Genomic DNA, 27,231 nt, shown 5'->3' with positions numbered 1-27,231 from the left:
CTTCTGAACTATGGTGTTGGAGAACACTCTTGAGAGTCCCTTGGACTGCAAGGAGATCCAACTAGTCCATCCTAAAGGAGATCAGTCCTGGGTGTTCATTGGAAGGACTGATGTTGAAGCTGAAACTCCAATACTTTGGGCACCTGATGCGAAGAGCTGACTCATTTGAAAAGACCCTGATGCTGAGAAAGATTGAGGGCAGGAGGATAAGGGGACGACAGAGGATGAGATGGTTGGATGGCATCATCAACTCGATGGACATGGGTTTGGTTGGACTCCGGGAGTTGGTGATGGACAGGGAGGCCTGATGTGCTGCAGTTCATGGGGTCGCAAAGAGTTGGACACGACTGAGCAACTGAACTGAATTGAGCTGAACTGCTGTGTCTCAGAGTATTTCCTCATTCATTCCCCGCTTTATGCTGTAGTTGACCACCGGCCTAGTTCTGGGGCTTTATTACTTCTTAGACTGAAGTATCTCCTTTCCTGCATGCCTTCAGCATTCACTATACTGCTGCCAAATTAACCTTGGGAAAGAGGCTTCTTTAATATGATTTTTCTTCTCTTAAGTCTTCAGAAATTCACTACTGCCTTTTAAAATAGACTGGTTTTCAATGGATTTCTATACTACTTTTCTCTTGGTGCTTTTAAGACTTAGTCAAACAGCACAAATCAGTTTTCCTCAAGTTTCTTTATCCTGCCGGTTCCTAGAGAGACCCCAGCTTGCAAGATCCTCTTGCAGCTGTCTGTTGGAATCAGATTCATTCTTCAAGTATTCAAATGTAATTTATTGCATGAAGCCTTTTCTGAGTCCCCCAAACAAGTTACTCCTATAGCTATAGCTCTGTGCCATTCACTTTTCAAGTTTCTTTTACTCTGCATTTGATGATAGGATACAGACTTTGGGGTCAGGCCGAACATCAAATGCTCTACTTGTTAGCTTGTGATCTTGGGCAAGTTTCTTAATCTCTCCAGACTTCAATTGCCTTATTTGAAAATGCAGATAATAATACCTATCTGTAAAGATTGTTGTATGGATTAAATCAATAGAAGTGCCTGACGCATGAGAGGTGGTATGTTTCTAACATTATCTTGGCATACATTTGTTTGTATAATTTTCTTAGTGACTAAAAAGTACTTTTTTGATATCTATTTGTGCATAGTATAATTTATCTACCTTTTAAAGGGACAGTTTTATTTATTTTTTAAGTTAACTTTTATTGAAGTATAGTTGTTTTACAATGTTGTGTTAGTTTCTACTGTACAGCAAAGTGAATTAGCTATATGTACATATTTATCCATACTGTTTTGGATTTCCTTCCCGTTTAGGTCACCATAGAGCCCTGAGTAGAATTATTACTTAAGCTATACCATAGGTTCCCATTCGTTATCGATCTTGTGTTGTTGCTGTTCTTTAGTGGCTAAGTTGTATCTGACTCTTTGTGACCCCATAGACTAGCCTGCCAGGCTCCCACTGTCCATGGGAGTTCCCAGGCAAGAATACTGGAGTGGTTGCCATTTCTTTCTCTGAGGATCTTCCTGATCCAGGGATCTAAGCCGCATCCACTGCATTGGCAGGCAGATTCTTTACCACTGAGCCATAGTATCAATAGTATATATATGTCAATCTTAAAGGGATAGTTCTAGAAGTCTGTTGGCATGTTATGTATTCTTAGGATATTTCAAAGTTGGGTTTTTTTTCCCCCCAAAAATGTTACATTCAACTTTGTAAAAACATACAGCCATTCTGAAAATCAGTTATATCTCATGTCATGTTCAGTGTTTTAAAGTAACAACTGGAGGAACAAATATTAACTATTAATACACAAACCCATTCTGCCACAAAATTTGGATTTTATGCTAAACATATCAATATTGTAAATGTTACACTTTAAAATATTTCTTATTCAGGACACTTTAAAGTCAACTCTAATAATTTATATACATAAAACACATCTGCTTTATGTGTTTGCGTGATGAGTTTTACCAAATATATACACCTGTGTAAAACCACAGTCAACAAACAGAGCACTTATATTGCTCCGAAAGGATTCCTGTGTCTATTCTCAGTCTCTTCTCTTTGTACACATCCCCAGCACCAGGCAACGACTTTCCTGTTTCTTGTCACTGTAAATTTTTAGATTTAGATTTTCCTTTTCTAGTTTCATATAAATGTAATTATCTACGATGCAGTCTTTCTATCTGATTTTGCCCAGTGTAGAGTTTATGAGATTCATTCCTGTTGCATGTACAGTAGTAGTTTGTTCCTTTTCATTGCTGAGTCATGTCCCGTTGTGTGAACATACTACAGTTTGTTTATTCATTCACATATTGATGGATGCATTGATGATTCTCAGTTTGAGGTTACTATGAACAAAGCTCTATGAACACTGGTGTCCAAGTCATTGTACAGACCTATTTTCATTCTCTTGGTTAAATACCTAGGAATGAAATTGCTGGGTCATATGGTCAGTGTATGTTGAGCTTTTAAAGAAATTGCCAGTTTGTTTTCCATAGTAGCATTCTCTTTAGCCATAAATGAGAATGTCAATTGCTCTGCATCCTTGCCAACCTTTGAAAATACTAGATGTAGTGATGTCTTATTGTGGGTTTAATTTGCATTTCCCTAATGACAAAAAAGATTGAACATCTTTGCTTGTGCTGTTATTTCCATATGTTCTTTGAGATGTGTCTATTCAAATATTTTGCTAATTAAAAAAAAGTGTTATTGTATTCTTGAGTTACAAGGATTCTTAATATATTCTGGATACAAGTTCCTTGTCAGATACATATATTGTGAATATTTTCACTTTTTTATGGTATCTTTGGGATAACAGAAGTTTTACATTTTGATGAAGTCCAATCATATTTCTTATGATTCATGCTGGGTTTTTTGGGGGGAGGGGGTTGTTGTATCTAAGAAATCTTTGCCTTCCAAGGTCACGAAGATTCTGCTGTTTCCTTCTAGACGTTTAGAGATTTACCTTTTATGTTTAGGTCTATGACCCACATCAAATTAATACTTGTCTAAGATGTAAGGTAAAGGTCAAGCATTTCCTTTTTTTTGAATGTGGTACCTAGTTGTTTCAGCACTGTTTGTTAAAAAGAATTAGCTTTGCATCTTTGTTGAAAACCAGTTGACTATATGTATGGGGTCTGGACTTTATTCATTGATCTATATATCTAACCTTGTGCCTATCACACTGTCCTGGAAACTGTAGTTTTATATGAAGTTTTGAAAACAGGTATGCGCATGTTCCAACTTTGTTTTTCCTACACATTTCTGTATAAATTTTAGAGTTATCTTGTCAAATTAAAGAAATATTCTGCTGGAATTTGCAGAGAGCTGACAGTTTAACAATTTGAGTTCCAATTCATGAAGCCATAATACTTATTTTTAAGTATTTTAGGACTTTCTCTTGATTGTAATTTATCATGTTCAGGGTACAGGTCTTGCACGTGTTTTGTTGAATTTATCATTCTATATTTCATGGTTTTGGATGCTAAGTATTATATGGTTTTACTCTAAATTTCAATTTACTGATTTTTGTAACATTGACCTTGTATCCTGCAACTAGTTCCAGTAGCTTTTTTGGGTGTGGATTCCTTAGGTTTTTCTAATAATACAACGTTGTCACTTGTAAATAGTTTTATTTATTCTTTTCCAATGTAAATACTTTTAAAAACACTAGTTCATAGTTTTCATCAAACTTCGACAATTTTCAGCCAATATTTCTTCCCAGGCACACCTCAGACTCCTCCTCCCCTATTGCAAAGTCTTCCTCAATTATGCCTAAGTTCTCTGTATCAGGCTGGAAGTGCCACCTGGGTGGCCAGAACCCAGATCAGAGCCCAGTGTGGAATAGATCCAACTTTGGTCTCTCTGGTCTTCAGGTGCTTCTCCCCTCCCTGAGGTCTGGCTCAGGTTCCAGGTAGCTGGAGAGCGTGCTCAGTCAGTCCTGTTGGACTCTTACAACAGGAAGAGTGGACTATAGCCCACCAGGCTCCTCTGTCCATGGGATTTTCCTGGGGAGAATTCTGGAGTGAGTTGCCATTTCCTTCTCCCTTTCCCACCCAGGAATTGAACCCAGGCCTCCTGAGGCATCTACTGCATTGCAGGCAGATTCTTTACCACCGAGCCAGCAGGGTAGCCAAGAATGACCTAACAAGCAGATCGGTTTCCTTGGCCCGTGCAGCATTTCTTTCATTGGATGAACCGAACCGGGAATTGTCCCAACAGCGGTAACACTGATTTTGGGTGACTCAAACTGTCAGGCCTGTGAGTGGTTTACATGAACTATTTCACTTAAATCTCACAACGACCCCACGAGGTAGGTTTTAAATTTATTCTCATTGAGGAAATTGAGGTATGAAGAGATTTTAGTTGCCCAAGTTCACACAGCTACTAAGACTGGTGGAGCCAGGAATTTGGGGGTTGAATTTCAGTAATCTGACTCCAGAGCCTGTCTTCTTAACTGTGTGCTTTAGGAGGAAAGAGGAAGAGTTGTCAGGAGCATGTGTATCTGAGGAAGGTTTTTGTTTGTTTGTTTGTTTGTTTTTGAGGGAGATAGAGTGGATAACAGCGAGATACTATGTTTCCTGCGGGAAGGGTTCTTGTTAGCTTTACAGCTACAGATTGCCTCTGTCTGTTCAAACTTTTCTCCTTTGATATCTTGTCACGTCCTGTTTCCCCCTGACTTCCTGTGTTCCGCGCTGCACTGCCATCAGTGCCCTTAGATCACTGGCTCCAGTGGAATCCACGCAGGTGGGGCGATCCGACTGCACCTCCCGCCCCCGAATACCTGCTCCACTGGCTGTGAAAAGCGAAACAGGGTGAAGTGGGGGCTCCTTCCCCAGAATCTCTTAAGAACGAGTCTTTGGCGGGAAGATACCTAGGCCCCTCTCCACATCCAGAAATTTATCTTACTAAAGTCTTGGGCGGGGCAGGGCTACGCCAAGTCCAGGTGGGTTTAGACTCCGTGCACTAGCAAGGCTCCCGTGCACTAGCAAGACTTCCCCGGCGTTTCTAAGAGGAGGTTCCCCAGTCCGTGAGGTTTCCCCGGTAGAGGGCCAAGAGATCGTAACCAGGGGCTCCCAGAACCCCCGCGCCCCCCAGGACCCCCGCGCCCCCGCGCCCAGGCCAGGCGGGCAGGCCTTCGCGCGGCGCGCGCTCCCGCGGGCCGGGGGCGGGGCGGCGGCCGGGGGCGCCCGCTCCTCCCACTGCGGGCGGCCGGTTTGGCGGCGCTGAGCCCCCTGCGCGCGGCACATGGGGCGCCTGACGGAGGCGGCGGCAGCGGGCGGCGGCGCTTCAGCGGCGCGCTCGGCCGGGCCCCCTCCCGCTCCCCTGTCCCTCTCGTCCACGTCCCCCGGCTGCGCGGCCGCCATGGCGTCCAGCGAGGAGGACGGCACCAACGGCGGCGCCTCGGAGGCGAGCGAGGAGAGGGAGGCGGTGGGCAAGCGGAGGCGCCTGGGCTTGTTGGCCACTATCTGGCTCACCTTCTACAACATCGCCATGACCGCGGGGTACGTGCGCCCAGAGGGGGCCCTCCCCGCGCCGCCGCGCCCCCGACTTTGCGCGCTCTGGTCGCTGGCAGAGCGTGCCCGGCTCCCGGGAGGGGCGGCGAGGGGCCGGGTGCGCGTGCGCGCGGGTAGCGGGGTGGTCGCGGCGCGGGGGTTCTTGCGGCGCAGGGGTGCTTGCGGCGCAGGAAGGGGGCGCGGACGGCCGTCATGGGGGGAGGGGCGCTGCGCCTCGGGGCTTGAATGGAGCGGGGCGGGGGGGCCGGGCCGTGCTCGCCCGGCATTGCCTAATACGGTGCACGGCGCGCGCGGCGGCCGCGGGGCGCGGGCCGGAGGTTAAGTATAGACCTGGGCAGGAATGCGGGGCCGACCCGCGGGGGACTCTGCCCCCGCGGGCGCCACCGCCGCCGCTGCTGGTGAAGAAGCGCCGGGGTCCCACCGCCCCCGAGCCCGGAGCTGTCGGGAGAGTGGCCCCAACCCTCTTTCCCGGTCGCCGGCCCCTGGACTGCACAGCCTCGTGCTCCGGATCGCTGGGCAGAGTTTGCTAACTGTTCCTGTCTCTGCGATTTTTTTTTTTTTTAAGTAATAGTGCGCCCGAGAGCTTCTTACCTGGGACGATTTTCCAAATACCCTGCGGGATCGGAGTTTGGCACTGGTGTCCAGGATCTTGTGGCTCCGTGACTGATACTCTGTACTTTTATTTCTGGCTTTGAGTGCGATTTACAAGTTAAAGTTACACAATGACTATCATAGCTCTGCAAAGAGCTGCCGCAGTGACTTTTAAAAACCTGCTGGGAAATGCTCTTCCATTTCTAAATGGCATTGCCTTTAAAAAAAAAAAAAAAAAAGCTGTTTTCCGTTATCCCACGAAGTATTACTAACCTCTAGAAATGTAGGGGGAAAGCTTAATATCGAAAACTTTCTCTAGAGCTTACAGAAAACTGTGATTGACCGAGATTTAATGAATGATTTGAGACTGTGCTGAGTACTTTTGTGCTTAATGCCTAACGAGGACTCACTGTGGGGCAGGCACTGTGTCGGTCCATCTAGGTGTAATGTGTCATCATTGGTCCTCTACGACTGTGAGGGGCGCATGATGTTAAATTTGATAGAATGGGAAACTGAGGCACAAATAGATTAAGTAACTTGCTCAAGTTCACACAACCAGTAAGTGTCAGACTTAGGCTTCAGTCCAGACAGTTTGACTCCAGAGCCCTGTTACTTCTGCTTTCCACTCTCAAGTTTTCTAATCTTGAAAAAGAAAACTAATTGACTCACATGCTACTGGAGAACAGTTGGGTACCCACTGTGTGCTACAGCCTGAAAAACATTGTCTCTTCTGTGCTCATCTAATCCAGTTAATAAACACTGGGGAAGCCTGCCATTTATTAACTTGTCTGTGGTCCCTTTCCTTTCCAGGCCACTTTCCCTTTTGAAGGCCGAGTTACCTTTTGAAAAAATGAAGATCAGTGCATACCTCCAGTTTAAAGCCTTCAGTGACTCTGCATTACCTCCACTGGTAATGGAAGGGATTTAGGCTGTCATTCAAGGCAATATCTACCTGATTACTCTTCCCAGTTTTATTGCTTTTGGTATCTCCTCTCAGTCAACTGTGCCCTCAAAGCACCGTGCAGTTTTATTTTCACAGCTCTCTCCGTCTTTGCTCAGGCTGTTCATCCTGTGGATGATATTCCCTGTGTTCTGCTATGACTTTTAACCAAGTCACCTCTTTGAAGTTTTCTGAGTGTCTTACCCCACCTGGAGCAGAATTAAATGTTCTCTCCGTTGTGTTCTCAAACTTCATTCCTGACTTTCCTATCTGGCTCGGCAAAATCACTGCTTCTCCGCAAACTTGTCTGTCTCCCAGTTGTTCAAAGGCAAGGGAAGCAGAAATAGAATAATCCATATAACTAACTCTTTGGAAGCTTTCTAGAGGCGTTGAGATTTGAAGAAAGAATAGGATTTGCATATGTAGAGGGTGGATATTTCAAGTGAGATGAGTTCTGAAAATAGGCATGAGATGCAATGAAACTTACTGATTTAATTGAAGGGACATAGTGCAGACGTTGTGCAGATGAGGTTGGCAAAGCTGTGGTATGCAAAGTGGGACACACACGTGTACATTGAGTGGTTTGGAGGTTCTTTTTTTCTTTTGTGCCTGCTTTTTTCCCCCCAGCTTTTTTGAGTTGTAACTGACAACCTAACACTGGGAGTTTAAGGTGTACAATATGATTGCTTGATGTATTACTTGGTATATGTATATATTACAAAATGATTTTCATCATAAGATTAGTTAGCACATCTGTCACCTTACATAGTTGCCATGTTTATTTTGGGATGGAGAACATTTAAGATTTCGGATCCTAGCAACTGATTTTTTTTTAAATTGAAGTTTAGTTGATTTACAGTGTTGTGCCAATCTCTGCTGTATATATGCTCTGTAGCGTAGTGACTGGAGAAGGCGATGGCACCCCACTCCAGTACCCTTGCCTGGAAAATCCCATGGACGGAGGAGCCTGGTGGGCTGCAGTCCATGAGGTCGCTAAGAGTCAGACGCGACTGAGCAACTTCACTTTCACTTTTCACTTTCATGCATCGGAGAAGGAAATGGCAACCCACTCCAGTGTTCTTGCCTGGAGAATCCCAGGGACGGAGGAGCCTGGTGGTCTGCCGTCTATGGGGTTGAACAGAGTTGAACACGACTGAAGCGACTTAGCAGCAGCAGCAGCAGCATAGTGACTTAGTTATACACATATAGACATTCTGTTTTTGTATATTCTTTTTCATTATGATTTATCATAGGATATTGAATATAGTTCTCTATGCTATACAGTAGGACCTTGTTAATTTAGTCTATATGTAATAGCTTACATCTGCTAATGCAGAGGTTCTTTTCGTTTATTTGCTTGGTTTTTTTGCTTTTAGCAGAACTTTGGAAGGTTTATTGATATTTTTGGTAATAGTTTTGAAATCAAACAATATCTGAGAAATGAAATTTTTACATAAGTGTAAAAAAGAAATTGCCTAATTCTATAAGCTCAGCATGACTCTTCATTTTTCCTTGTAATGTCTCATGAGAGTAACTGTTCAGATTTTTACTCAAATTACCATACTCAGGGAGGCCTTCCCTGGCTGTCTTCATTTAAGTAGAAGCTGCTTACAAATCACTCCTTATCCCCTTTGCCTGCTTTGTTTTTCTCCATCATGCTTGTTACCATATAACTGTATGATGAACTTTACTAAATCATCTTGTTGCTTATTGGTCTGCTTCTCAAACCCTATACAATGTTAGTTCCATGAAACTCTCAAGAAATATTGGGTTGGCCAAAAAGTTCGTTTGAGTTTCTCCATAACATTTTACAGAAAAACCTAAAGGAACCTTTTGGCCAACCCAGTATTTGTTGAGTAAATGAATGTACTGATATTATAGAGTATTGTAGTTACAATATCTACTCTGTTGGATATTCAGTTTTCATGCATTATTTCACCAAATATTTCCATGTAGTTTTCAAAATTACACTTTTTCATGGTTATATAAAAGTGAATAGAGTTAAGTTACAGTGATAGTCTAAATCATGCCTCTGATCATATTATCCTTTAATTTGTTTCTCTTGAATAACTTGTTTAGGATCAATTCCCAGAGTAGAACTACAGGATGTAATTGATTTAGTTAAGTAATAATGTAATTTAAAGGATGTGAGGATTTTTATGGTACTTGTTCACAATAGATGCTTGGCTAGGAGCATTTTCTCTCTCTTCTTTTTTGCCACAAACACTTTTGAAGCCTGCATGTATTTGTGCATTGTCTTAGGTCAAGTGAGAGGCAAAAGCTAAATATTTTAGGCCCTGTGCTTGGAGAAGTGTTACCAGGGACATTTATAGATTGCAGTAAAAGACGGGATGAAGTAAGTGTTCTGCAGAGGTGTCATGTCTGTAGGTAGGGAGAATCAGAGAAAGGTGTGTGTGTGTCTGTGTGTGTATGTAACCATTGCATTCTAACTGAGCTTTGAAGGATGAGCAGGATTTACTTGGCAGGGTTGAGGAAGCAACAGGAGTTAGGGTACAGAGATGTGACACCACTTGACATGCTGTTGGGGTGAAAACAAGTGGATCTGAAGCATAGGCTGGGACAGAAAGATGTACTGGTAACCTGCCCCTTTGCGCAGGCCTGACGTGCTTCCCTATCATGTTTGGATTCTAACCTGTAAGCAGTATGGGAAGGTGATAATTGAAGGTTATGTTTTCACCCCTTTTTAGCCGGGTAACCTCAGATAAGTTCCATAACCTCTCTGACCCTGGGTTTTCTCATCTGTCAAAGGAACAACACAACTACTTTGCTAGATTATTACAAGGAATTAAGTGGATATGAAGTGGTCAACGGAGATGCCTGACACATAGTGGGTGTTTAGAAATGATAATTCCTATTCCTAGTGGTGACTTGAAAAGTGCACTTTGTGCAGAAACTGATATATTCTCACTGTGTACATGGTGTGTGTTAGCAGAGCACCAGACCCAAGGTTCAGGCATGTACATTTCTCAACTTGGTAAGTAATAGACATATATTTTATCCCTGGGGAGGATGAATCCATGTGTGGATCTGTGACAGCTTTTGTTTTTTTTTTTAATTGGAGTATAGTTGCTTTACAGTGTTGTACAACAAAATAAATCAGCTATATGTATACATATACCCCCTCCCTCTTGAATCTCCCTCTCAACCGCTACCACCCCACCCCGCTGCATACCATCCCTCTAGGTAATCACAGAGCAGGGCTCCCTGTGTTATACTGCCGCTTCCCACTAGCTAGCTATTTTATACAATGTAGCATATATATGTCAATCCTACTCTCCCAGTTCATCCCCCACCCTCTGTGCCCACACATCTGCACTCATGTCTGTGTCTCTATTCCTGCCCTGCAGATAGGTTCATCTGTACCATTTTTCTAGATTCCACATGTATGCATTGATATATAATGTTTGTTTTTCTTTCTGACTTACTTCACTCTGAATGACAGACTCTAGGTCCATCCACATTGCTACAAATGACCCGATTTCATTCCTTCATTATGGCTAAGTAATATTCCATTGTATATATGTTCTACATTTTGTTTATCCATCCATCTGTCAAAGAACATTTGTTTATTTATTTATTCATATAAATTTATTTATTTTAATTGGAGGCTAATTACTTTACAATACTGTAGTGGTTTTGTCATACATTGACATGAATCCGCCACAGGTGTACATGTGTTCCCCATCCTGAACCCCCCCCCTCCTGCCTCCCTCCCCAAAGAACATTTAGATTGCTCCATGTCCTGGCTATTGTAAATAGTGCATTTTATCCATTCAAACCACTCAATGTCTTCAACAGATAAAGTTTTCGAGAAAGAGAAAGGAGGAGAGATGAGTGGATGGATGGAAGGGGGCAAAATGTATAGATTGACATAGTCATAAAAGACATAGCAACTAATTACAGTGAATGAATCATTTCAGTCATGATTTCTTCATTTTTTTTTTTTTTTTGGCTGTATTGTGTATGAGATCTTGGTTCACTAATCCAGGTCACTCCCATGCCCCCTGCATTGGCAGCACTGAGTCCTAACCACTGGACCACCAGAGAATTCCCCCAATTACGATATTAAAAAATTCTGAGACAGTTGTATCTTAACTCTAAGTTTTGTGATTGAAGAAGTTCTCATTCAATTTTTCACATGGGATAGTGGTGTTTTGGTTCCGTTTATAGACAATAAACCTTTGAGAAATCCATCATTAAGCATTTATCAATCATATTATAGAATGTATGAGATTTAATTCAGAATAATCAGAGAGGAAGGCTTGTGGGGAGAGAAGTGAATAGAAGTTTGGATGAAACAAAATTATTTGTAAGATGATATTGGTTGGGTCTTCCTGTGGTCCAGTGGTTACTCTGTGCTTCCACTGCAGGGGGCACAGGTTCAATCCCTGATTAAGGAACTAAGATCCCATATACCTTGTGGTCAAAAAATAAAATGAATTTAAAAAAATTTAAAAGATGGTACTGGTTGAAGCAGGGCAGTGGCAAACAGGGTTCATAGTACCATTCATGCTCTCAGTTCAGTTCAGTTGCTCAGATGTGTCCAGCTCTTGGTGATCCTATGGACTGCAGCACACCAGTCTTCCCTGTCCATCACCAACTCCCAGAGCTTGCTCAAACTCATGTCCATCGAGTCAGTGATGCTATCCAACCATCTCATCCTCTGTCATTCCCTTCTCCTCCTGCCTTCAGTCTTTCCCAGCATCAGGGTCTTTTCCATTGAGTCAGTTTTTAGCATCAGGTGGCTGAAGTATTGGAATTTCAGCTCTACACCTTTCATTCATGCTCTACACCTTTGTATATGTTTGAAGTTGTTCATAACTTTTTTTTTAAGTAGTGTTGAAATTTTAAAAAATAGGAGATATAGGTGTAGATAACCAAGTTCTTAAAAAAGCAGGTGGTCTCCAAGAGATATTAGGAGAAAAAGAGGCACCAGAAGACATCTGAAAGAGAGAGCTCCACCTTCAATAAGAATTTTTAGGGTCATCACAGCCATAGCGTGTAAGGAGGAGTTTAGTGAGTGCCATAGGTGTTTAGGAAATGATACATCTCTCTCCTTGCTACACTGTTGTGTCGTCTCCACTTACTAGAACTATGTCTTATCTCTAATTCCCCAGGACCTAGCACAGTACCTGGCATAGCAATAAATGTTGATACTGAAGCTGAATGAATAAGTAAATGAATCAAGCAAGTAAGAAACCTTCTACGTGTGGAACACATGTTTATATTTTCCAAAGAGAGTGTCTAGGTTCATATTTGTGTAATTGATAGCTCTGAAATATTTTTTAAGAAAACTTTCCAGAAAAGAATTCCGAATTGTAGAAGCTCTAGTTGCTTCTGGAAATCTTTAAAATTATAATGACTCAACTGATGGATGCAGCAGTCCAGGGTTACTTAAATGTAGGACCCGTAAGAGAAATTTTGGTCCTCATTCTTTGTGATGGAGGGCTTAGGAGGTGAGAATGGATTAGTTCAGATGAGCTTCTGGCTGTATTTATTGAAAAACAGGTGAGAGGTTAGCATAGATGGTTCTATGGTCCTTTATAACCCTAGAGTGTTCATTTCTTTTATTTCCAACAGGTTAATTAGTGGTGGTATTCGCCTAATACTGTACTATTAATAGTTGGTACAATACTGCCACCTATGGGACAACAGTAAAATGTGTTACTGTTAAGGATGCTTGGAGTTTTATATCATGCTTTTAAAAATATACAAAACTTATCATCTCGATGAATCTTCTGATGAATTCTTTGGTAGGGTAATAATTTTTGTTTTGCGCATGTGGTATCTTCCTGGTCCAGGGATCAAACCTGTGTCTCCTACATTGGCAGGCGGGTTATTTACCCTGAGCCACCAGGGAAGCTCCAAATTAAAACAACTTATGAAGCTTGTTTTCTTACTAGAAGTCATATAAGGCCTTGGAATTGAGGATATTGAAAATCATAACATTTTACAACTGGAAGGTACCTAAAACATCCTTCAGATGAGCACACTCAGATGAACCCAGCACAGGATTAAGTGTTGGGTCCAGTGTGGAGTGAAACCATGAGCTGAATCCAGGAAGCCATGGTGCAGTAAAAAGAGAACAGCAATGGGCTTTAAGAGACCTCCACCATGAACTTACTCTAAGCCTTAGGATAAGTCCTTAGATGTCTCTGCATGGTGATTATCTTGTATTGAACAATGGCCTTCAAACTTTCCTAATAACATACTACTATCAGCTGAAATATCTGAGTGTAACACTCTGTATAACTTTAAAAATTACTACAATTTAAATACACGTATTTTTATGATTAGCTAATATCCCCAGGCTGGTAGCTTAACTGGTAAAGAATCTCCCTGCAGTATAGGAGACGCCCACTTGATCCTTGGGTTGGGAAGATCCCCTGGGTCGGGAAGATCCCCTGGAGAAGGGATACGCTACCCACTCCAGTCTTCTTGGGCTTGCCTGGTGGCTCAGATGGTAAAGAATCCACCTGCAATGCGGGAGACCTGGGTTTGATCCCTGGGTTGGGAAGATCCCCTGGAGGAGGGCATGGCAACCCACTCCAGTATTCTTGCCTGGAGAATCCCAAGGACAGAGGAGCCTGGCGGGCTACAGTCCATGGGGTTGCAAAGAGTTGGATATGACTGAGCGACTAAGCACAACACACCAGGTACAGTGTATACTTAGGGCCTGACCAGTACAGTGGAGTAGTTGACGAGCATAGACTGTGAGATGAGTGGTGGGTTTAAGTCCGTCCCAGCTGACTGGCTCTATGGCCCTTTCTCCTATTTCCACAGCAGTGAAATAGGATAATAGTAGGTGCTACCTCATAGGGTTATTGTGAGGATGAAATATTAATATGTTAACTATATATATAGAGAGAGAACAGTGTCTAGAACATTGAAAGCACTCTACAAGTGTACTTGCTATTACTTTAATACTTCTACATTTCAAAGGTCTTTGTGATAGTTTCAGACATTTGCCTGATTTCATGTCATTCTCACTAGAAAGTGATTGTTCTTTACTCATTCTGTGCTGAGGAGGGAGCATTCCCAGGGTTGAAGTGCTGTTCTGCTATTTTCTCACTGTTCTATTGAATCTGCTTTTCATCCCACTCAGTCAGTCATTTCTTCACAGGCACCTTTAAGCCATTTGTCTATTTTATGAGTGCTTTTTAATTAAAAAGTTAAAAATGTGTAATAATTTTTTAATTCATAAATCCATTTAACTAGTCACTTTGGAGACCACTGTTTCTAAAAGCCTGGGGCAGCTATTCATTTCCATGAGTGTGTTATTAAAGATGTTTAAAAGTTACAGGTGATGCAACTTTTTTAAACTTCAAAGCGCTTTTGTAATTGCAATGGGAAAAATGACCTCTTATCAGGGACTCTTGGAGATTGAGTATCTGACTGGTGAGAAAGCTGGTGTCCACAAGTTTGATTTGTGTTTGTAAGTACCATTAATTCACCACAACTACATTTAATGTATAAGTGGACAAAGGAGCTGAGTGGGCTACAGTTCATGGGATCACAAGAACCGGACCCAATTTAGTGGCTAAACCACCACCAAGTTGAAAGGGGTGGGGATGTGCATTTTTTCTTTTTTGAAAATGAACCCTTTTTTAAAAAAGTGTAGTTGATTTACATTATTAGTTTCAGCTGTGCAGCATAGTGATTCAATATTTTTATAGAATATACTCCATTTGAAGTTATTATAAAACAATGGCTGTATTTCCATGTGCCATATGATATATCCTTGTTCCTTATTTATTTTATATATAGTAGTTTGTGTCTTTTAACCCCCTATTCTTGTCTTAATCCCCCTGCCCTTCCCTTTCCCACTTGGTAACCACTAGTTTGAGAATCAGGCTGGGGCTTCCCCTGGTGGCTCAGTGGTAGAGTCTGCCTGCCAGTGCAGGAGACATGGGTTTAATCTCTGATCTGGGAAGCTCCCACATGCTGTGGAATAACTAAGTCTGTGCACCACAGCTATTGAACCTGTGCTCTAGAGCCCATGCTCCACAACAAGAGAAGCCAGTGCATTGAGAAGCCTGTGCGCTAGAGAGTAGCCCCTGATCTCACCCAGAGAAAACCTGCATGCAACAATAAAGACCCAGCACAGCCAAAAATTATAAATGAATAAAAAAACATTTTTATAAAGGTTAGAAAAGCAGGTTTACATCTGACCTTCTATATGTGTTCCTTCTGCAGCACCACAATTGTTTTTATTTAATGGAAATTATAAAAAACATTAATGGTTCTTATTAATGACTTTTACTTATAGCTATATATTTGTATAAAATACATATTTATACACATACAGCTCTTTACATCAACTCTTTATATAATTATGAAATACTTTATAATAACTTCATTTTTCGTAGAGAAACCTACTTCTTCAGTCTGTCAGTTTATCTGCTGAAACCAAAAATACAGTGCACATTGTTTGACATTTGAATGTAGCTGATATTGAATACGGGCTTCCCTGATAGCTCAGTTGGTAAAGAATCCGTCTTCAATGCAGGAGACCCCAGTTCGACTCAGGAAGACTGCTGGAGAAGGGATAGCCTACCCACTGCAGTATTCTTGGGCTTCCCTTATGGCTTAGCTGGTGAAGAATCTGCCTACAATGCAGGAGGCCTAGGTTTGATCCTTGGTTTGGAGGATAGCCTACCCACTGCAGTATTCTTGGGCTTTCCGTGTGACTTAGCTGGTGAAGAATCTGCCTACAATGCAGGAGGCCTAGGTTTGATCCTTGGTTTGGAGGATAGCCTACCCACTGCAGTATTCTTGGGCTTCCTTTGCGGCTCAGCTGGTAAAAGAATCTGCCTGCAATGTGGGAGACCTAGGTTTGATGCCTTGGTTGGGAAGATCCCCTGGAGATGGAAAGGGCTACCCACTCCTGTTTATTTCCTTGAGGAGTCAATGTAAAAATAATGTTTGTCATTTCTTCCTGTGGGTTTTTGAAAATAGAATAATGAACTGAGCATATTAACACATACATGCTAGTACTGTATAAGTTATGATGTATCTTTTCAGGATTCAGGAGACTTCATTCTGACAGAGCTTCATAAAATGCTTTTCTTTTCTGTAGGTGGTTGGTACTAGCTATTGCCATGGTACGTTTTTACATGGAAAAAGGAACACACAAAGGTTTATATAGAAGTATTCAGAAGACACTTAAATTTTTCCAGACATTTGCCTTGCTTGAGGTAAGTTTTCAATGATGCTTGTTTTTATATCATATTTATTTGAAAATATGTCTGTTGGAGCAGAATCAGTCTTATTTTGCTTATTACTTACTCCCCATAGACTCACTTAAAACCAGTGGAGACAGGGATTTATTTTATGCTATTGACGTGTGATTTTTTTTGTTTGTTTGTTTGCTTACAGATAGTCCACTGTTTAATTGGTGAGTTTTTTTTTAAATTGATTTTTATGTTTGGCAGAGATTGCATTTGGGGCAGTGGTTGACGTGTTTTTCTTTTTAAGGAATTGTACCTACTTCTGTGCTTGTGGCTGGGGTCCAAGTGAGTTCAAGAATCTTCATGGTGTGGCTCGTTACTCACAGTATAAAACCAGTAAGTGACATGACACTCTGTCTACTTGAGCCAGCAGGAAAGCTTTCTTATTAACAGGAACCCAAAATATTAACCTGACTATATTTCAGGAAGCAGAACCCTTGGCCAAAGAAGGGTTGAGTTTGGATGTAAGTGGGATTGTACATTGAGTTAGCGCATTCATAGAATGGATTTGAAACACCAGCAAACCCCCAAACTGGCATTTTTATAGCCATAATACACTCTCCTCTGGAGTTTTGCAGTTTTTAAAATCAGTGTTCCTCTGCTCAATGTTCTGTGGCAGCCTGGAGGGGGAGGGGAGCTTGGGAGAGAATGGATACGTTTGTATGTATGGCTGCTCTACTGTGCACCAGAAACAAACACAGCGCTGTTAATCGGCTATACTCCAGTATAAAATAAAAATTTTTTAAATAAGTAAAATAAAATGCAGTAAATTGTTCCTATTCTGTCACATAGTGAAATGAGAATTTTCTTTTCTGTTGAAGTTGTGTGTATTGTGTTTGACTATGTAATTGAAGTTGTCAGTATAAACAGTTCCTTTTTCCTCATTTAGCATCGAGCATTGTAGCTAGAGACACAAAGTTAATCTAGCTCTGTAGCTCTGAATACTTGGAAAAGACTCAATTAAAAGTTAGAAGAGTTAAGGAACTTAGAGAAAAATAAGCTTGCTACTCATTGAAGCATGACAGGAGACAGACTCGAGTCTAATTAATGGCTTAAAGCCTTTTAGACAAACAAACACCATGTTTAGCATTTCAAGCCACTGGGCCTCTTAAACCCATGACAGAAGCATTTCCCACATGGGCCCTCCTGACCTTCTTGACATCCTCTGGAGCCTCCTGTCTACTTGAGGACTGCTCTCTGGCCTCCTCTCCTTTCCCTCAGATGCCTGATTTATCCTGTCTGCTTGTGGTGACACATAACCTCCCTTCCATGGCCTGCTGGGCTCATGGCCTCCAGTCTGCCTGGGGACAGATGGCTGACCTTCTGCCTTTTACTGCTCTATACTTCAAACCTCTCGACTAGAATCCTTCACTCAGCTGACTCAGTCCACCAATGCCTGCCGTACAGACGGCACGGGACACACATGTACACTGGACACACATGTACACGTATAAAATCAGGCCCTCATTCAGATTGCCTTGTCATTTAAGAGCAGGAGGCCAACAGATAAATAAAAGGGATCAATCAGATAAAAAGAGATGCTATTCTGGACAGTGCATACTGGTTCTGAGAGGCTGATATTGTCCTGGGATGGTTGAGTTATTGGCTGGAGCAAAAGGGGACAGAGAGGACCCAGTAGAAATTCAACCATTCCTCTGTTAACAGCATATTTAAATCTGATGTTGGTAAAGACCTAGGTAGTGGTAACTGCATTGAATTGTCTGTATTGCATCTTTCTAACCCTAACTCTCCATTATAACAAAAGGCACGTAGTAAATAATGAAAAAAAAAAAGTCTTCATGGAGAAAGAAGTTCAACGAACCTATGACTTTCTCTGTAATTCTGCAGATCCAGAATGAGGAGAGTGTGGTGCTTTTTCTGGTCGCATGGACGGTGACAGAGATCACTCGCTACTCCTTCTACACATTCAGTCTTCTCGACCACTTGCCATACTTCATTAAATGGGCCAGGTGGCGATGATGTCTTGTAGTTTAGTTGCTCATGGTGCTGCTCATGGTGCTGCGCATGCGTGTTTTGTGTGCTGAGCTAACACAGAAAATTAAAATGTATGTCTTAGCCATGTGTTGCTAGGAGGCTGTCATTTTGGATATTAGCAGTTTATAACTTGCATTCTAAAGGCTTAATTTAATGACTAGGGAACAGTCATATTAACATATATCTTGAGTGAAAGCAGTGCCAGACAAATTATGTTAGTCCTTAAATAAATCCCAAATTGGTCATTCATTTTTCCTTGAAAACAAGATATACATCTGTGGAATTATATTAAATCAACTCTTGACCCAAAATACGGCGTTTTGTCTGATTCACTAAAATTTTCTTTTTGACAGCTCACAAACTCCTTATTCTACAAACAAAGTTAGGAAAATAAACTAAAACACTAAAAATAAACTATAAAACAGGCAAGCTTTAGAAACAAAATGGATATTAAAGAAATTTTTCGAAACTTTCAGCCCCTAGAAATTTTTTTTAACATGACAGACTTTCACTGAATTAAATACATAATGTTCTTGTAATTGCTAAAAGTGATCCTTACATCAATCAGTCATTAATATTCAATCTATGTCATCTCCACATTTTTAGTATTTTGTATATACAATGTCAGCTTTGTGTGTGTATTAAGTAGCAGAGACAGTTTTTAAATGTCATCCTTATTTGGAATTGTATTATTTGGAAGGAGGACAACATTTATATTTCAAAGGTTCTAAATATAGTTCTCCCAAAGCAACAGTTTTTAAAGTAAAAGATATTCTGTCCTTTTTAAAGGACAAGTTTACATTGCTCAAGTTTCCAAATGCTCAAGTTTGCATTCTTGAGCAGCTGATATTTTACAAAGTTATTACAAAAACAAGACTGTTCTTTGGAGAACAGATCACAAGTCAGCATAGATTTGTTCATTTCATTCTCTTCATACTTATAATCAGAAATAACAGTGATAATAATAACATACCCAGGTGTGAGGACAACAAAATCTCTATCCTCTTCTGATGCAAGAGAAAAAAATAAAATGACTAATAGGTGTGAGAAACACTGGGTGGGGAGAAATGTAGGGAGGCTGTTAGAGTAAGAGATGTCTGTCCCATATATGGCTATGTACTGGATTGGCCAACAAGTTCGTTTGGGTTTTTGGCCAACCCAGGAGGTAGGTAGATAGATAATAATAGATATTAATAGATAGATGAAGTGTGTTAGTTGCTTAGTTCTGTCTGACTCTTTGGGACCCCATGAACTATACTGGAATGGGTAGCATTCCCTTCTCCAGAGGATCTTCCTGACCCAGGGATCGAGCCCGGGTTTCCTGCATTGCAGGCAGAGCATCTTTACCATCTGAGCCACCAGGAAGGCCCTTAATAGATAGATAGATGGATAGATATCCCACATAGGTAGGATAAAAGAGTTTGATGGTATCTTCAGTCTTTAAATTTTTAAAATTTAGCTATGAAAGTAGTATGTTTTCATTATAAAAAACACAAACAGTTTTTAGTCTATATAATAAACATGAAAAGTTCTGCTAGTATTCCTACCCGACTGCCCTGCCCTCCCCTTGGAGAAAGTTGGGAGTTCACCATCCAGACTTTTTCTTATTAACAATGGGAACACACAGATGTGAGTTTTTGAAAAATAAATGAATGACATGATACTTGATTTTTGTTTATATACTGGAGCTCTTGTTTTCTTTTTAAAATTGGTACAGGTCCATTTAGAGCTTGCTCTCTGTCTCTTAATGCTGCATCATATTCCATAGGATGAATGACTCAGTTCTCTATTGCCAGAATTTAGATTACTTCTGGTTTTCTGATACTCTAAATACTGCTTTGTGATATCAAAACAATGCTATATCCATATTTCTGTTATTTTTTAAACAAACTCTGGTATTAGTACATAGCTAATATCAAGATAATCCATATCTAGTGTCAGACTTGTTTTTGATTACCATATACTAAAAACCTAACACTTTTTCTTAAGAATAAAAACTTAAAATTGTCTATATTCCCCTTATAAAAGATAATCACTATTAATTATACTATCAATATATATCCTTTCAAACTTTTTTATGTTCTCTAGCTCTTTTTTTGTGGCTTACCATTTTGTATATAAAGTGAGTGAGTGAATCAAAGTCACTCAGTCATGTCTGACTCTGTGACCCCATGGACTGTACAGTCCATGGAATTCTCCAGGCCAGAATACTGGAGTGGGTAACCATTTCCTTTTCCAGGGGATCTTCCCAACCCAGGAATGAACCGGGGTCTCCCACATTGCAGGCGGATTCTTTACCAGCTGAGCTACCAGGGAAGCCCTTGTATATAAAATAAGGCTTTAAAATTATAATTTGAGCTTAAACATTTTATCTGCTGAAGGTTACACTGCCATTTATAAGCGTTTGGTTGGAAATAATTTATTTTTCCTGTACCAGAAATAATTTATTTTTCTTGTACCAGAAAATTTAATCACTCTAGCAATTGGGCCTTTCACAAGATTAGCAGTTTGGAATGTGGCTGGATGCTAATCCCAGAATGTGACTCACTGTCATTTTGCATGACCCCAGTCTTTCAGACCCTCCAGCACCTTTGAAAATACTAATTCAAGATATAGTCTCTTTTTATTTGCTATATTTATAAAATTTGTTTGTGGAAGGTAATGATCTTTAATATTTTGTCTGCCTTTTAGAATGCATTTGCATGTCTTGAATTTCTGGAAAAGTTCAAAATTCTACCATTGCATGTTTAAATTTGCTGTCAGAAATCCTTTGTCAGTTGCCTTAATGATAAACAGGTTCCTGTAAAATCTTTCAACTTTGAAATGCATATTTTAACATAATACATCATGTCAGTTCATCATAATCACGAATAATTACGTTTCATGTAAAAACTCATAAAGATCCCAAACACCTATAGGTATTTGCCTACCCCATTAAACTAACCTAAAATAGCATTTATATTTATGTTCGAATGTTGAAGCCATTCTTAAATAAAACTTCACTTTAAAAATGGCTTCTTATTTATAAAGCATTGCCCTACTATGATGATTTGGATATTTGGATATGATTTGATTCTATTTATCTGTCAAAAGTGTTCCTAGAAAAGCTCACTGAATAGATAAATGTTTATTGTTATGCTTTCATACTGATTTCTTTTTATTTTCAAAAATGCATTCCCTTAAAAAAGTTTTTGATGACAATTGGGAATCTGTAAGGAAGCATCATATGTTTTTTGGAATATTAGTTAAATCTCTCATGCTGCTGCAGAATTTAGAGACTTGGTGACATACAACCTTTTTAAAGTGCAAATAAAGTCAATTAAATTATGTAATTTTTCCCCATTTCATTGAAAATAATTAGTTTTTATGAATTTGACATACTTTATTCTGAGTGATTTTTTTTTTTCAATTAAAGAACAGTCCTACCCAAAAAAAGTCATCTGAGAGCCACATAAAGTTAAAAAAATACTTAAGTTTGAATGTCTTACTTGAGAAAGGAATATCAAATGTTCAGTTATGTGCTTTTAAATTGAGATAGGAAAAGATTGATATAAGTGATATACACAGAACAGCACAAGGTTGATGAGGACGGCGCTATGCACACGGCAAGGAGGGGGCATGCAGGGACTGTTGAAGAATCATTCTTCTTTCTTTCCCAGTTCATCTATTTTGGCAAATAATTCTGCCCTCCTCTGTCATCTCTTGTCTTTGCATACATATCCTTGGCACATAGAAGTAAGGCGACTTTTAAGTTGTCTCCAAGCTCCTGCCGTATTCACACATTTGACTTCTCTTTACAAATATGTCTTAATTCCAACAAAATGATTAAAATCCAGATCAATTTGCTTGCTTTCTTTTTCCACCAAAATTTTGACCTTAACTTCTGTGGTAACTATTATAGAGCAACTGACTTGGAAAAAACTGATTTTTTTTTTAAAATGGAGAAATGTTATTACCTGGGGTGCTTGAGGCTGTCCTGTTGGCCCACCAGTGGAGACTTTGCAGGGTACCTCTAACTGTAGGCGGGAGTGATGCCAGGCACTTGCAGGCTCAGTGTGTGTGAGAGGATGACCTGCAATCCAAATGAACAAACTGTGATTTGGATTTTAACTAGAACTTTCTCAGCTCCATTTTAAGCAAGCTAACTATTCCTTTAATATGCAGATTCAGGAAGTGACCCATCTTCCTTTGTTTATCATGAAAGCAATTTTAGACAACATGTTGGTTAGCAGTTATTGATGATGCTTCAGATGGTTTTTATCAGTTTTCTAACATAGGAGTTTCTTTTAATTAATAACCACAAAGTGTTTTCCGAATGCCTCCAAACAACTATTTTGGCAGTTTCAAAATTTAGATCTAAAATTAGAATCGTAACTGGCCTTTTAAAAACATAGCATTGGATCAACAAATGACTAGCTTCAGGGGAAAAAATCTCAGTGTGATTCCAGGTGTCCAAGCAGCTACTTTTACAATATTTTACAGTGCTTATATTTACTTTACAATAGACTGTAATAAATACTTGTGTTATTTATTATACTTAAAAATCAGTCATTGACTTTAAAATTTATAGTTCAGTCCTATAAAGTAACTTGACTTCTTACTTTATTAAGATCTTGCTGTTTAAAAGGGGAACTGCTAGAAGAAAAAACCTGACAATAATTAAATTACTAAGCGAATGATTAAAGTATAAAAATTAACTTTGTATGTGAGATTAATATAAGTATATAGGAAGGAGAATTTTTAAACTTAAATAAAGTAGTAGCAAAAGAATTATAAAACCCAGTAATTATTCTAGAAAAATAATTCTCAGATTATTCTTTCTCCAGATATAATTTTTTTATCATCTTATATCCTGTTGGAGTTGCTGGTGAACTTCTTACAATATACGCTGCCTTACCATATGTGAAGAAAACAGGAATGTTCTCCATAAGACTTCCCAATAAATACAATGTCTCTTTTGACTACTATTATTTTCTTCTTATAACCATGGCTTCATATATACCATGTAAGTATGTATCTGTTAGCACTCTGATGTAGCATACACTGTGAAAGTGCTTCGAAAGATGTCAGAAGATTGACATATATATTCTATGATATATGAAATAGATAGCTAACCAGAATCTACTATACAGCACAAGGAACTCTACTGTGCTCTGTGGTGACCTAAAGGGGAAGGAAATCCAAGAAAAGAGGGGATATATGTGGACATAGAGCTGATTCACTTTGCTATACAGTAGAAACAAGCACAATATTATAAAATAACTTTACTCAAAATTTTTTTAAAAAGGGAGAAATCATGTCTTACAAATACATCAAAACCTCTGTTCAGTTCCATAATTTGAAATAATTGAAAGGCAAATTGTGAGGAAAAAAGGTAAGTAAATTAACACACAAATGACTGCCTTCTCAAAATCATTTAAAAATAAGCTTAGTATGATTTATGTTTTTAAAGAAAAGATAAGCCTACAGTGAACTCTTTGAAAGCATTTAGAATTATGTATCTGAACAGAAATATTTTATCCAAGGAAATCTGAGGTCATTTTTATTCATTAAGCACATACTTAGAAAAAATGTCCCAAGGTGCTTTTTAGTCTTATGTGTGTTTCCCTATGTACTAGAAAATAATGAATGAGCTACTTTCTTAAGGTGTTTCTAATAACTCAGCCTTTTCACTAATTTCTTCTCATCTTTGAATAGTTGCAATGAATTGATGAGACTCTATTCATTTCATTTAAATACAGAATGGTGTATCTTTATGTCAGATTTTGATAATCACTACCAGGAAATGTGAAGATACAGCAAGACTGTTGTTTGCCCTTGTCAATAAAATTAGAGACTCTGAGGTCAGTGCAGGAGAAAAAAGAAATGAGAAACATTTATGGAATAAAAAATCAACATTGACACAGTATGAAATATTTCATTTAGAGAGGATGAGCATAAAATTTGGCCACTTCTTTGGGGCCTCCAACTTTTAAGTTTTTCTGAAGTAAAAATTGATGTGATGGTCATATAGTGTTTTTATTTTTAGTTTAATTTTTTAAATTAATTTTTTTAATTTTTTTAATTAATTTTTAAAATTATTTGGACTATAATTCTTTTACAGGTTGGTGTTCATTTCTGCCATATAACGTTGTGAATCAGCCAGAAGTAATACATTTATAACCCCTCTTCTGGAGATTCCCTTCCAGCCCCCAACCATTCCATCCATTTAGGTCATCACAGAGCACCAAGCTGAGCTCCCTGTGCTGTATAGCAGCTAGATATCTGATTTACATATGGTGGTGTATATATGTCAGTGCTACTCTCTCTATTTGTCTCCCTTCTCCCTCCTCCCCTATGACCCCCATGACCCCAGCATTCACTGCAGCACTATTTACAATAGCCAGGACATGGAAGCAGCCTGGATGTCCACTGACAACTGAATGGATAAAGCAGATGTGCTACATAAATACAATGGAATATTACTCAGCCATAAAAAGGAACAAAATTGGGTCATTTGTAGTGATGTGGATGAACCTAGAGCTTGTGATACAGAGCAAACTAAGTCAGAAAGAGAAAACCAAATATTGTATATTAATACATACATGTAGAATCAGTGGTACCAATGAACCTATTTGTGGGGCAGGAATAGAGAGAGATGCATACATAGAGAACGGACTTGTCATATGTTTTTATTCCCTGATCTTCTCTCTTCTCAGTCTGACTCTCCTCTTTCTCTCCACCAGAACGAGTTCGGGGGGCTCAGGGACGCTAAGCCTACAATACTTGTTTCTTTCCCTGATTTTCGCAGCATCTAGTGAATAGCAGCACACCTGGAGCAAAACCACACTTGCCCCCTGATATAGGTTCAGGTCTTGAGTTCCCTTTTTCTTCACAGTCACTGAGGCATGTCTGTGAAAACCCAGGGTCCAAGAGATCATGGTTTGAAACCATGAAACCAGTAACTTGTAAGAGCGCATTTTCAGGTGTCCTGTGAAGACTGGCCTTTGCCAGTAGCAGCTTCTCAGTTTATCAGGCTGTCAGTTACCTGAGACCCTGCTCCTGCTGGAGGATCAGTCAGTCAGTAGGGGATGTTTTTCACCTGATGATTAGTATTAGTTTTGATGTTATTGTTTAGTCTCTAAGTAATGTCTGACTCTTTTAAATGCTTTGCCAGTTACAAGTATAAAAGTATACTTTGAGTGCTTATCTTAGCACTCAAAACAAGTCTGATGTAATAAGGATGTTATAGATGTATTTGCAAAACTTGGTCAGTTAGCTTTAAGTCTACATTGCCTGAATATATTTAGACTGTTAGATATAATATGATGGTTACATTTATGAAGGTGGATAGTACCTACTTAAATAAAAAGTAAAATCTTTGATGTATTTTGGCTCCATTTGAGCTAAATTCTATGAGTACTTATCCATAGTTCCCTGAGCAAAATATTCAGAGCTTGTTTTGTCATTAAATTCATTCATTTTGGTTATTCTGTTAATCATTTTCAGATATATTTTTTACATTTGTATTATTTATAGCTGATGTTAATTTGCTCATCCACTAGCATTTACCCTATAATTCAAAGTACTGGTTCAAATTGACTCAAAATAATTCTCCAAATTCAACAGGGTGGACAACCATTTGTTTAACTAATCTAATACATGTGCATTTGTGTGTTTGTAGATAATAGACCACCCTTATGCCCGACCAGTAGGGGTTTTTGCTCTGGGCCCACACTGATCACTTTTCCACACAGGACCCCTTTCCTTCAGATCACATCCTAGAAAGCTGGAACCATGGAATTTGCTACCCAGATGGCACTGGGCATGCATCCAGGGACTGCCTTGCTCTCTTCCCCAAACTGTTCTCCTGAGGGTTAACTGCGTCACCTGTGTGCACGTCCCTGAGACAAGGGGAAGCTATTTGGGAGGTGGATGGATGCAGCTGGGTTGCGTGGAGTCGGACATCCACACAGATGTTCCTGAAACCCCTCATGACATAGGACAGCTGTTAGAACACAGAGAAGGGGCCAGGTTGCTTTGTGCTGCACTGTTCTGGCACAGTATTCCTAAAAGTTATAGAAATCTTCTTTTTTCTTAATCAGAGTTTAGTTGCTTTACAATGTTGTATTTCTGCTGTACAGCAAGGTGAATCAGCTATACATACGCATATATCCCTTCTTTGTCACCACAGAGCATTGAGAAGAGTTCCTTGTGCTATACAGTTGGTTCTCATTAATTACCTATTTTATGTATAGCAGGGTATACATGTCAATCCCAGTCTCCCGATTCATCCCACACGCACCTCCCCCACTACCCCGTGGGTGTTCATATGTTTGTTCTCTATGTCTATGTCTCACTTTCTACTTTGCAAATAGGTTCATCTGTAGCATTTTTCTAGATGCACATATATGCATTAATACATGATATTTGTTTTCTCTTTCTGAATTACTTCACCCTGTATGACAGTCTCTAGGTCCATCCAGAGTTATAGAGTTCTCAATTCAAACATGGCCTTCCACGTCATTATAAAGAGATATTTAAGAACATATTTAAGTTTACTAAAAAAACTGACAGTTTATGGCATTAAAACATTTAGGCATATGGTATAGGAGCCTCCATTTGTACCCTTATGCTGAGCCCTGTAAGGATTAGGGCGGTAGCCATGGTGCATGACGGGCTTGCTCTCAAAGATCACCATGTTTGAGAGGCTGCAAGTATAAAACATTTCCAGCAAAAGCTTACCTTCTTGTTCTCTTTTCTCCATTAAGTGTTTCCACAACTCTACTTTCATATGTTACGTCAGAGAAGAAAGGTGCTTCATGGAGAGGTGATTGTCGAAAAGGATGATTAAATGATCCCCACAACAAGGTGCTTTTTCCAGAATAACCAGGATTACTTGAGTCCAAGTTTTAATAACAAGAATAAACAACTTGATAAATA

General features: G+C 39.7%; 1 protein-coding gene and 1 long non-coding RNA gene across 4 annotated transcripts in view; one reads left to right on the top strand and one right to left on the bottom strand.

The window, feature by feature from the left end:
- Positions 1 to 6,239, bottom strand: part of LOC139186468 (uncharacterized) — an 18,623-nt gene extending 12,384 nt beyond the window's left edge. For both annotated transcript variants that reach the window (XR_011570025.1, XR_011570024.1), the window contains exon 1: positions 6,124 to 6,239. This is a non-coding gene — a long non-coding RNA (uncharacterized lncRNA). The remainder of the gene's footprint in view (positions 1 to 6,123) is intronic.
- On the top strand, positions 4,203 to 27,231 carry HACD1 (3-hydroxyacyl-CoA dehydratase 1). 2 transcript variants are annotated; one of them, XM_070800890.1, is made up of 7 exons: positions 4,203 to 4,328; positions 16,164 to 16,281; positions 16,463 to 16,481; positions 16,562 to 16,650; positions 18,163 to 18,284; positions 23,136 to 23,314; positions 27,060 to 27,231. In XM_070800890.1, the coding sequence occupies exons 2-7, from the start codon at positions 16,186 to 16,188 to the stop codon at positions 27,140 to 27,142; spliced, it is 588 nt and encodes a 195-aa protein (XP_070656991.1). In that variant the 5' UTR covers positions 4,203 to 4,328; positions 16,164 to 16,185; the 3' UTR covers positions 27,143 to 27,231. The 2 variants fall into 2 exon arrangements, with proteins under 2 accessions (XP_070656991.1, XP_019828675.2); XM_019973116.2 differs by lacking the exon at positions 4,203 to 4,328 and adding an exon at positions 5,208 to 5,520.

This window comes from Bos indicus, chromosome 13 (assembly GCF_029378745.1).
Source record: "Bos indicus isolate NIAB-ARS_2022 breed Sahiwal x Tharparkar chromosome 13, NIAB-ARS_B.indTharparkar_mat_pri_1.0, whole genome shotgun sequence".
In the NCBI taxonomy this organism is placed as follows: domain Eukaryota; kingdom Metazoa; phylum Chordata; class Mammalia; order Artiodactyla; family Bovidae; genus Bos; species Bos indicus.
This window is presented reverse-complemented; position numbering and strand designations above follow the sequence as displayed.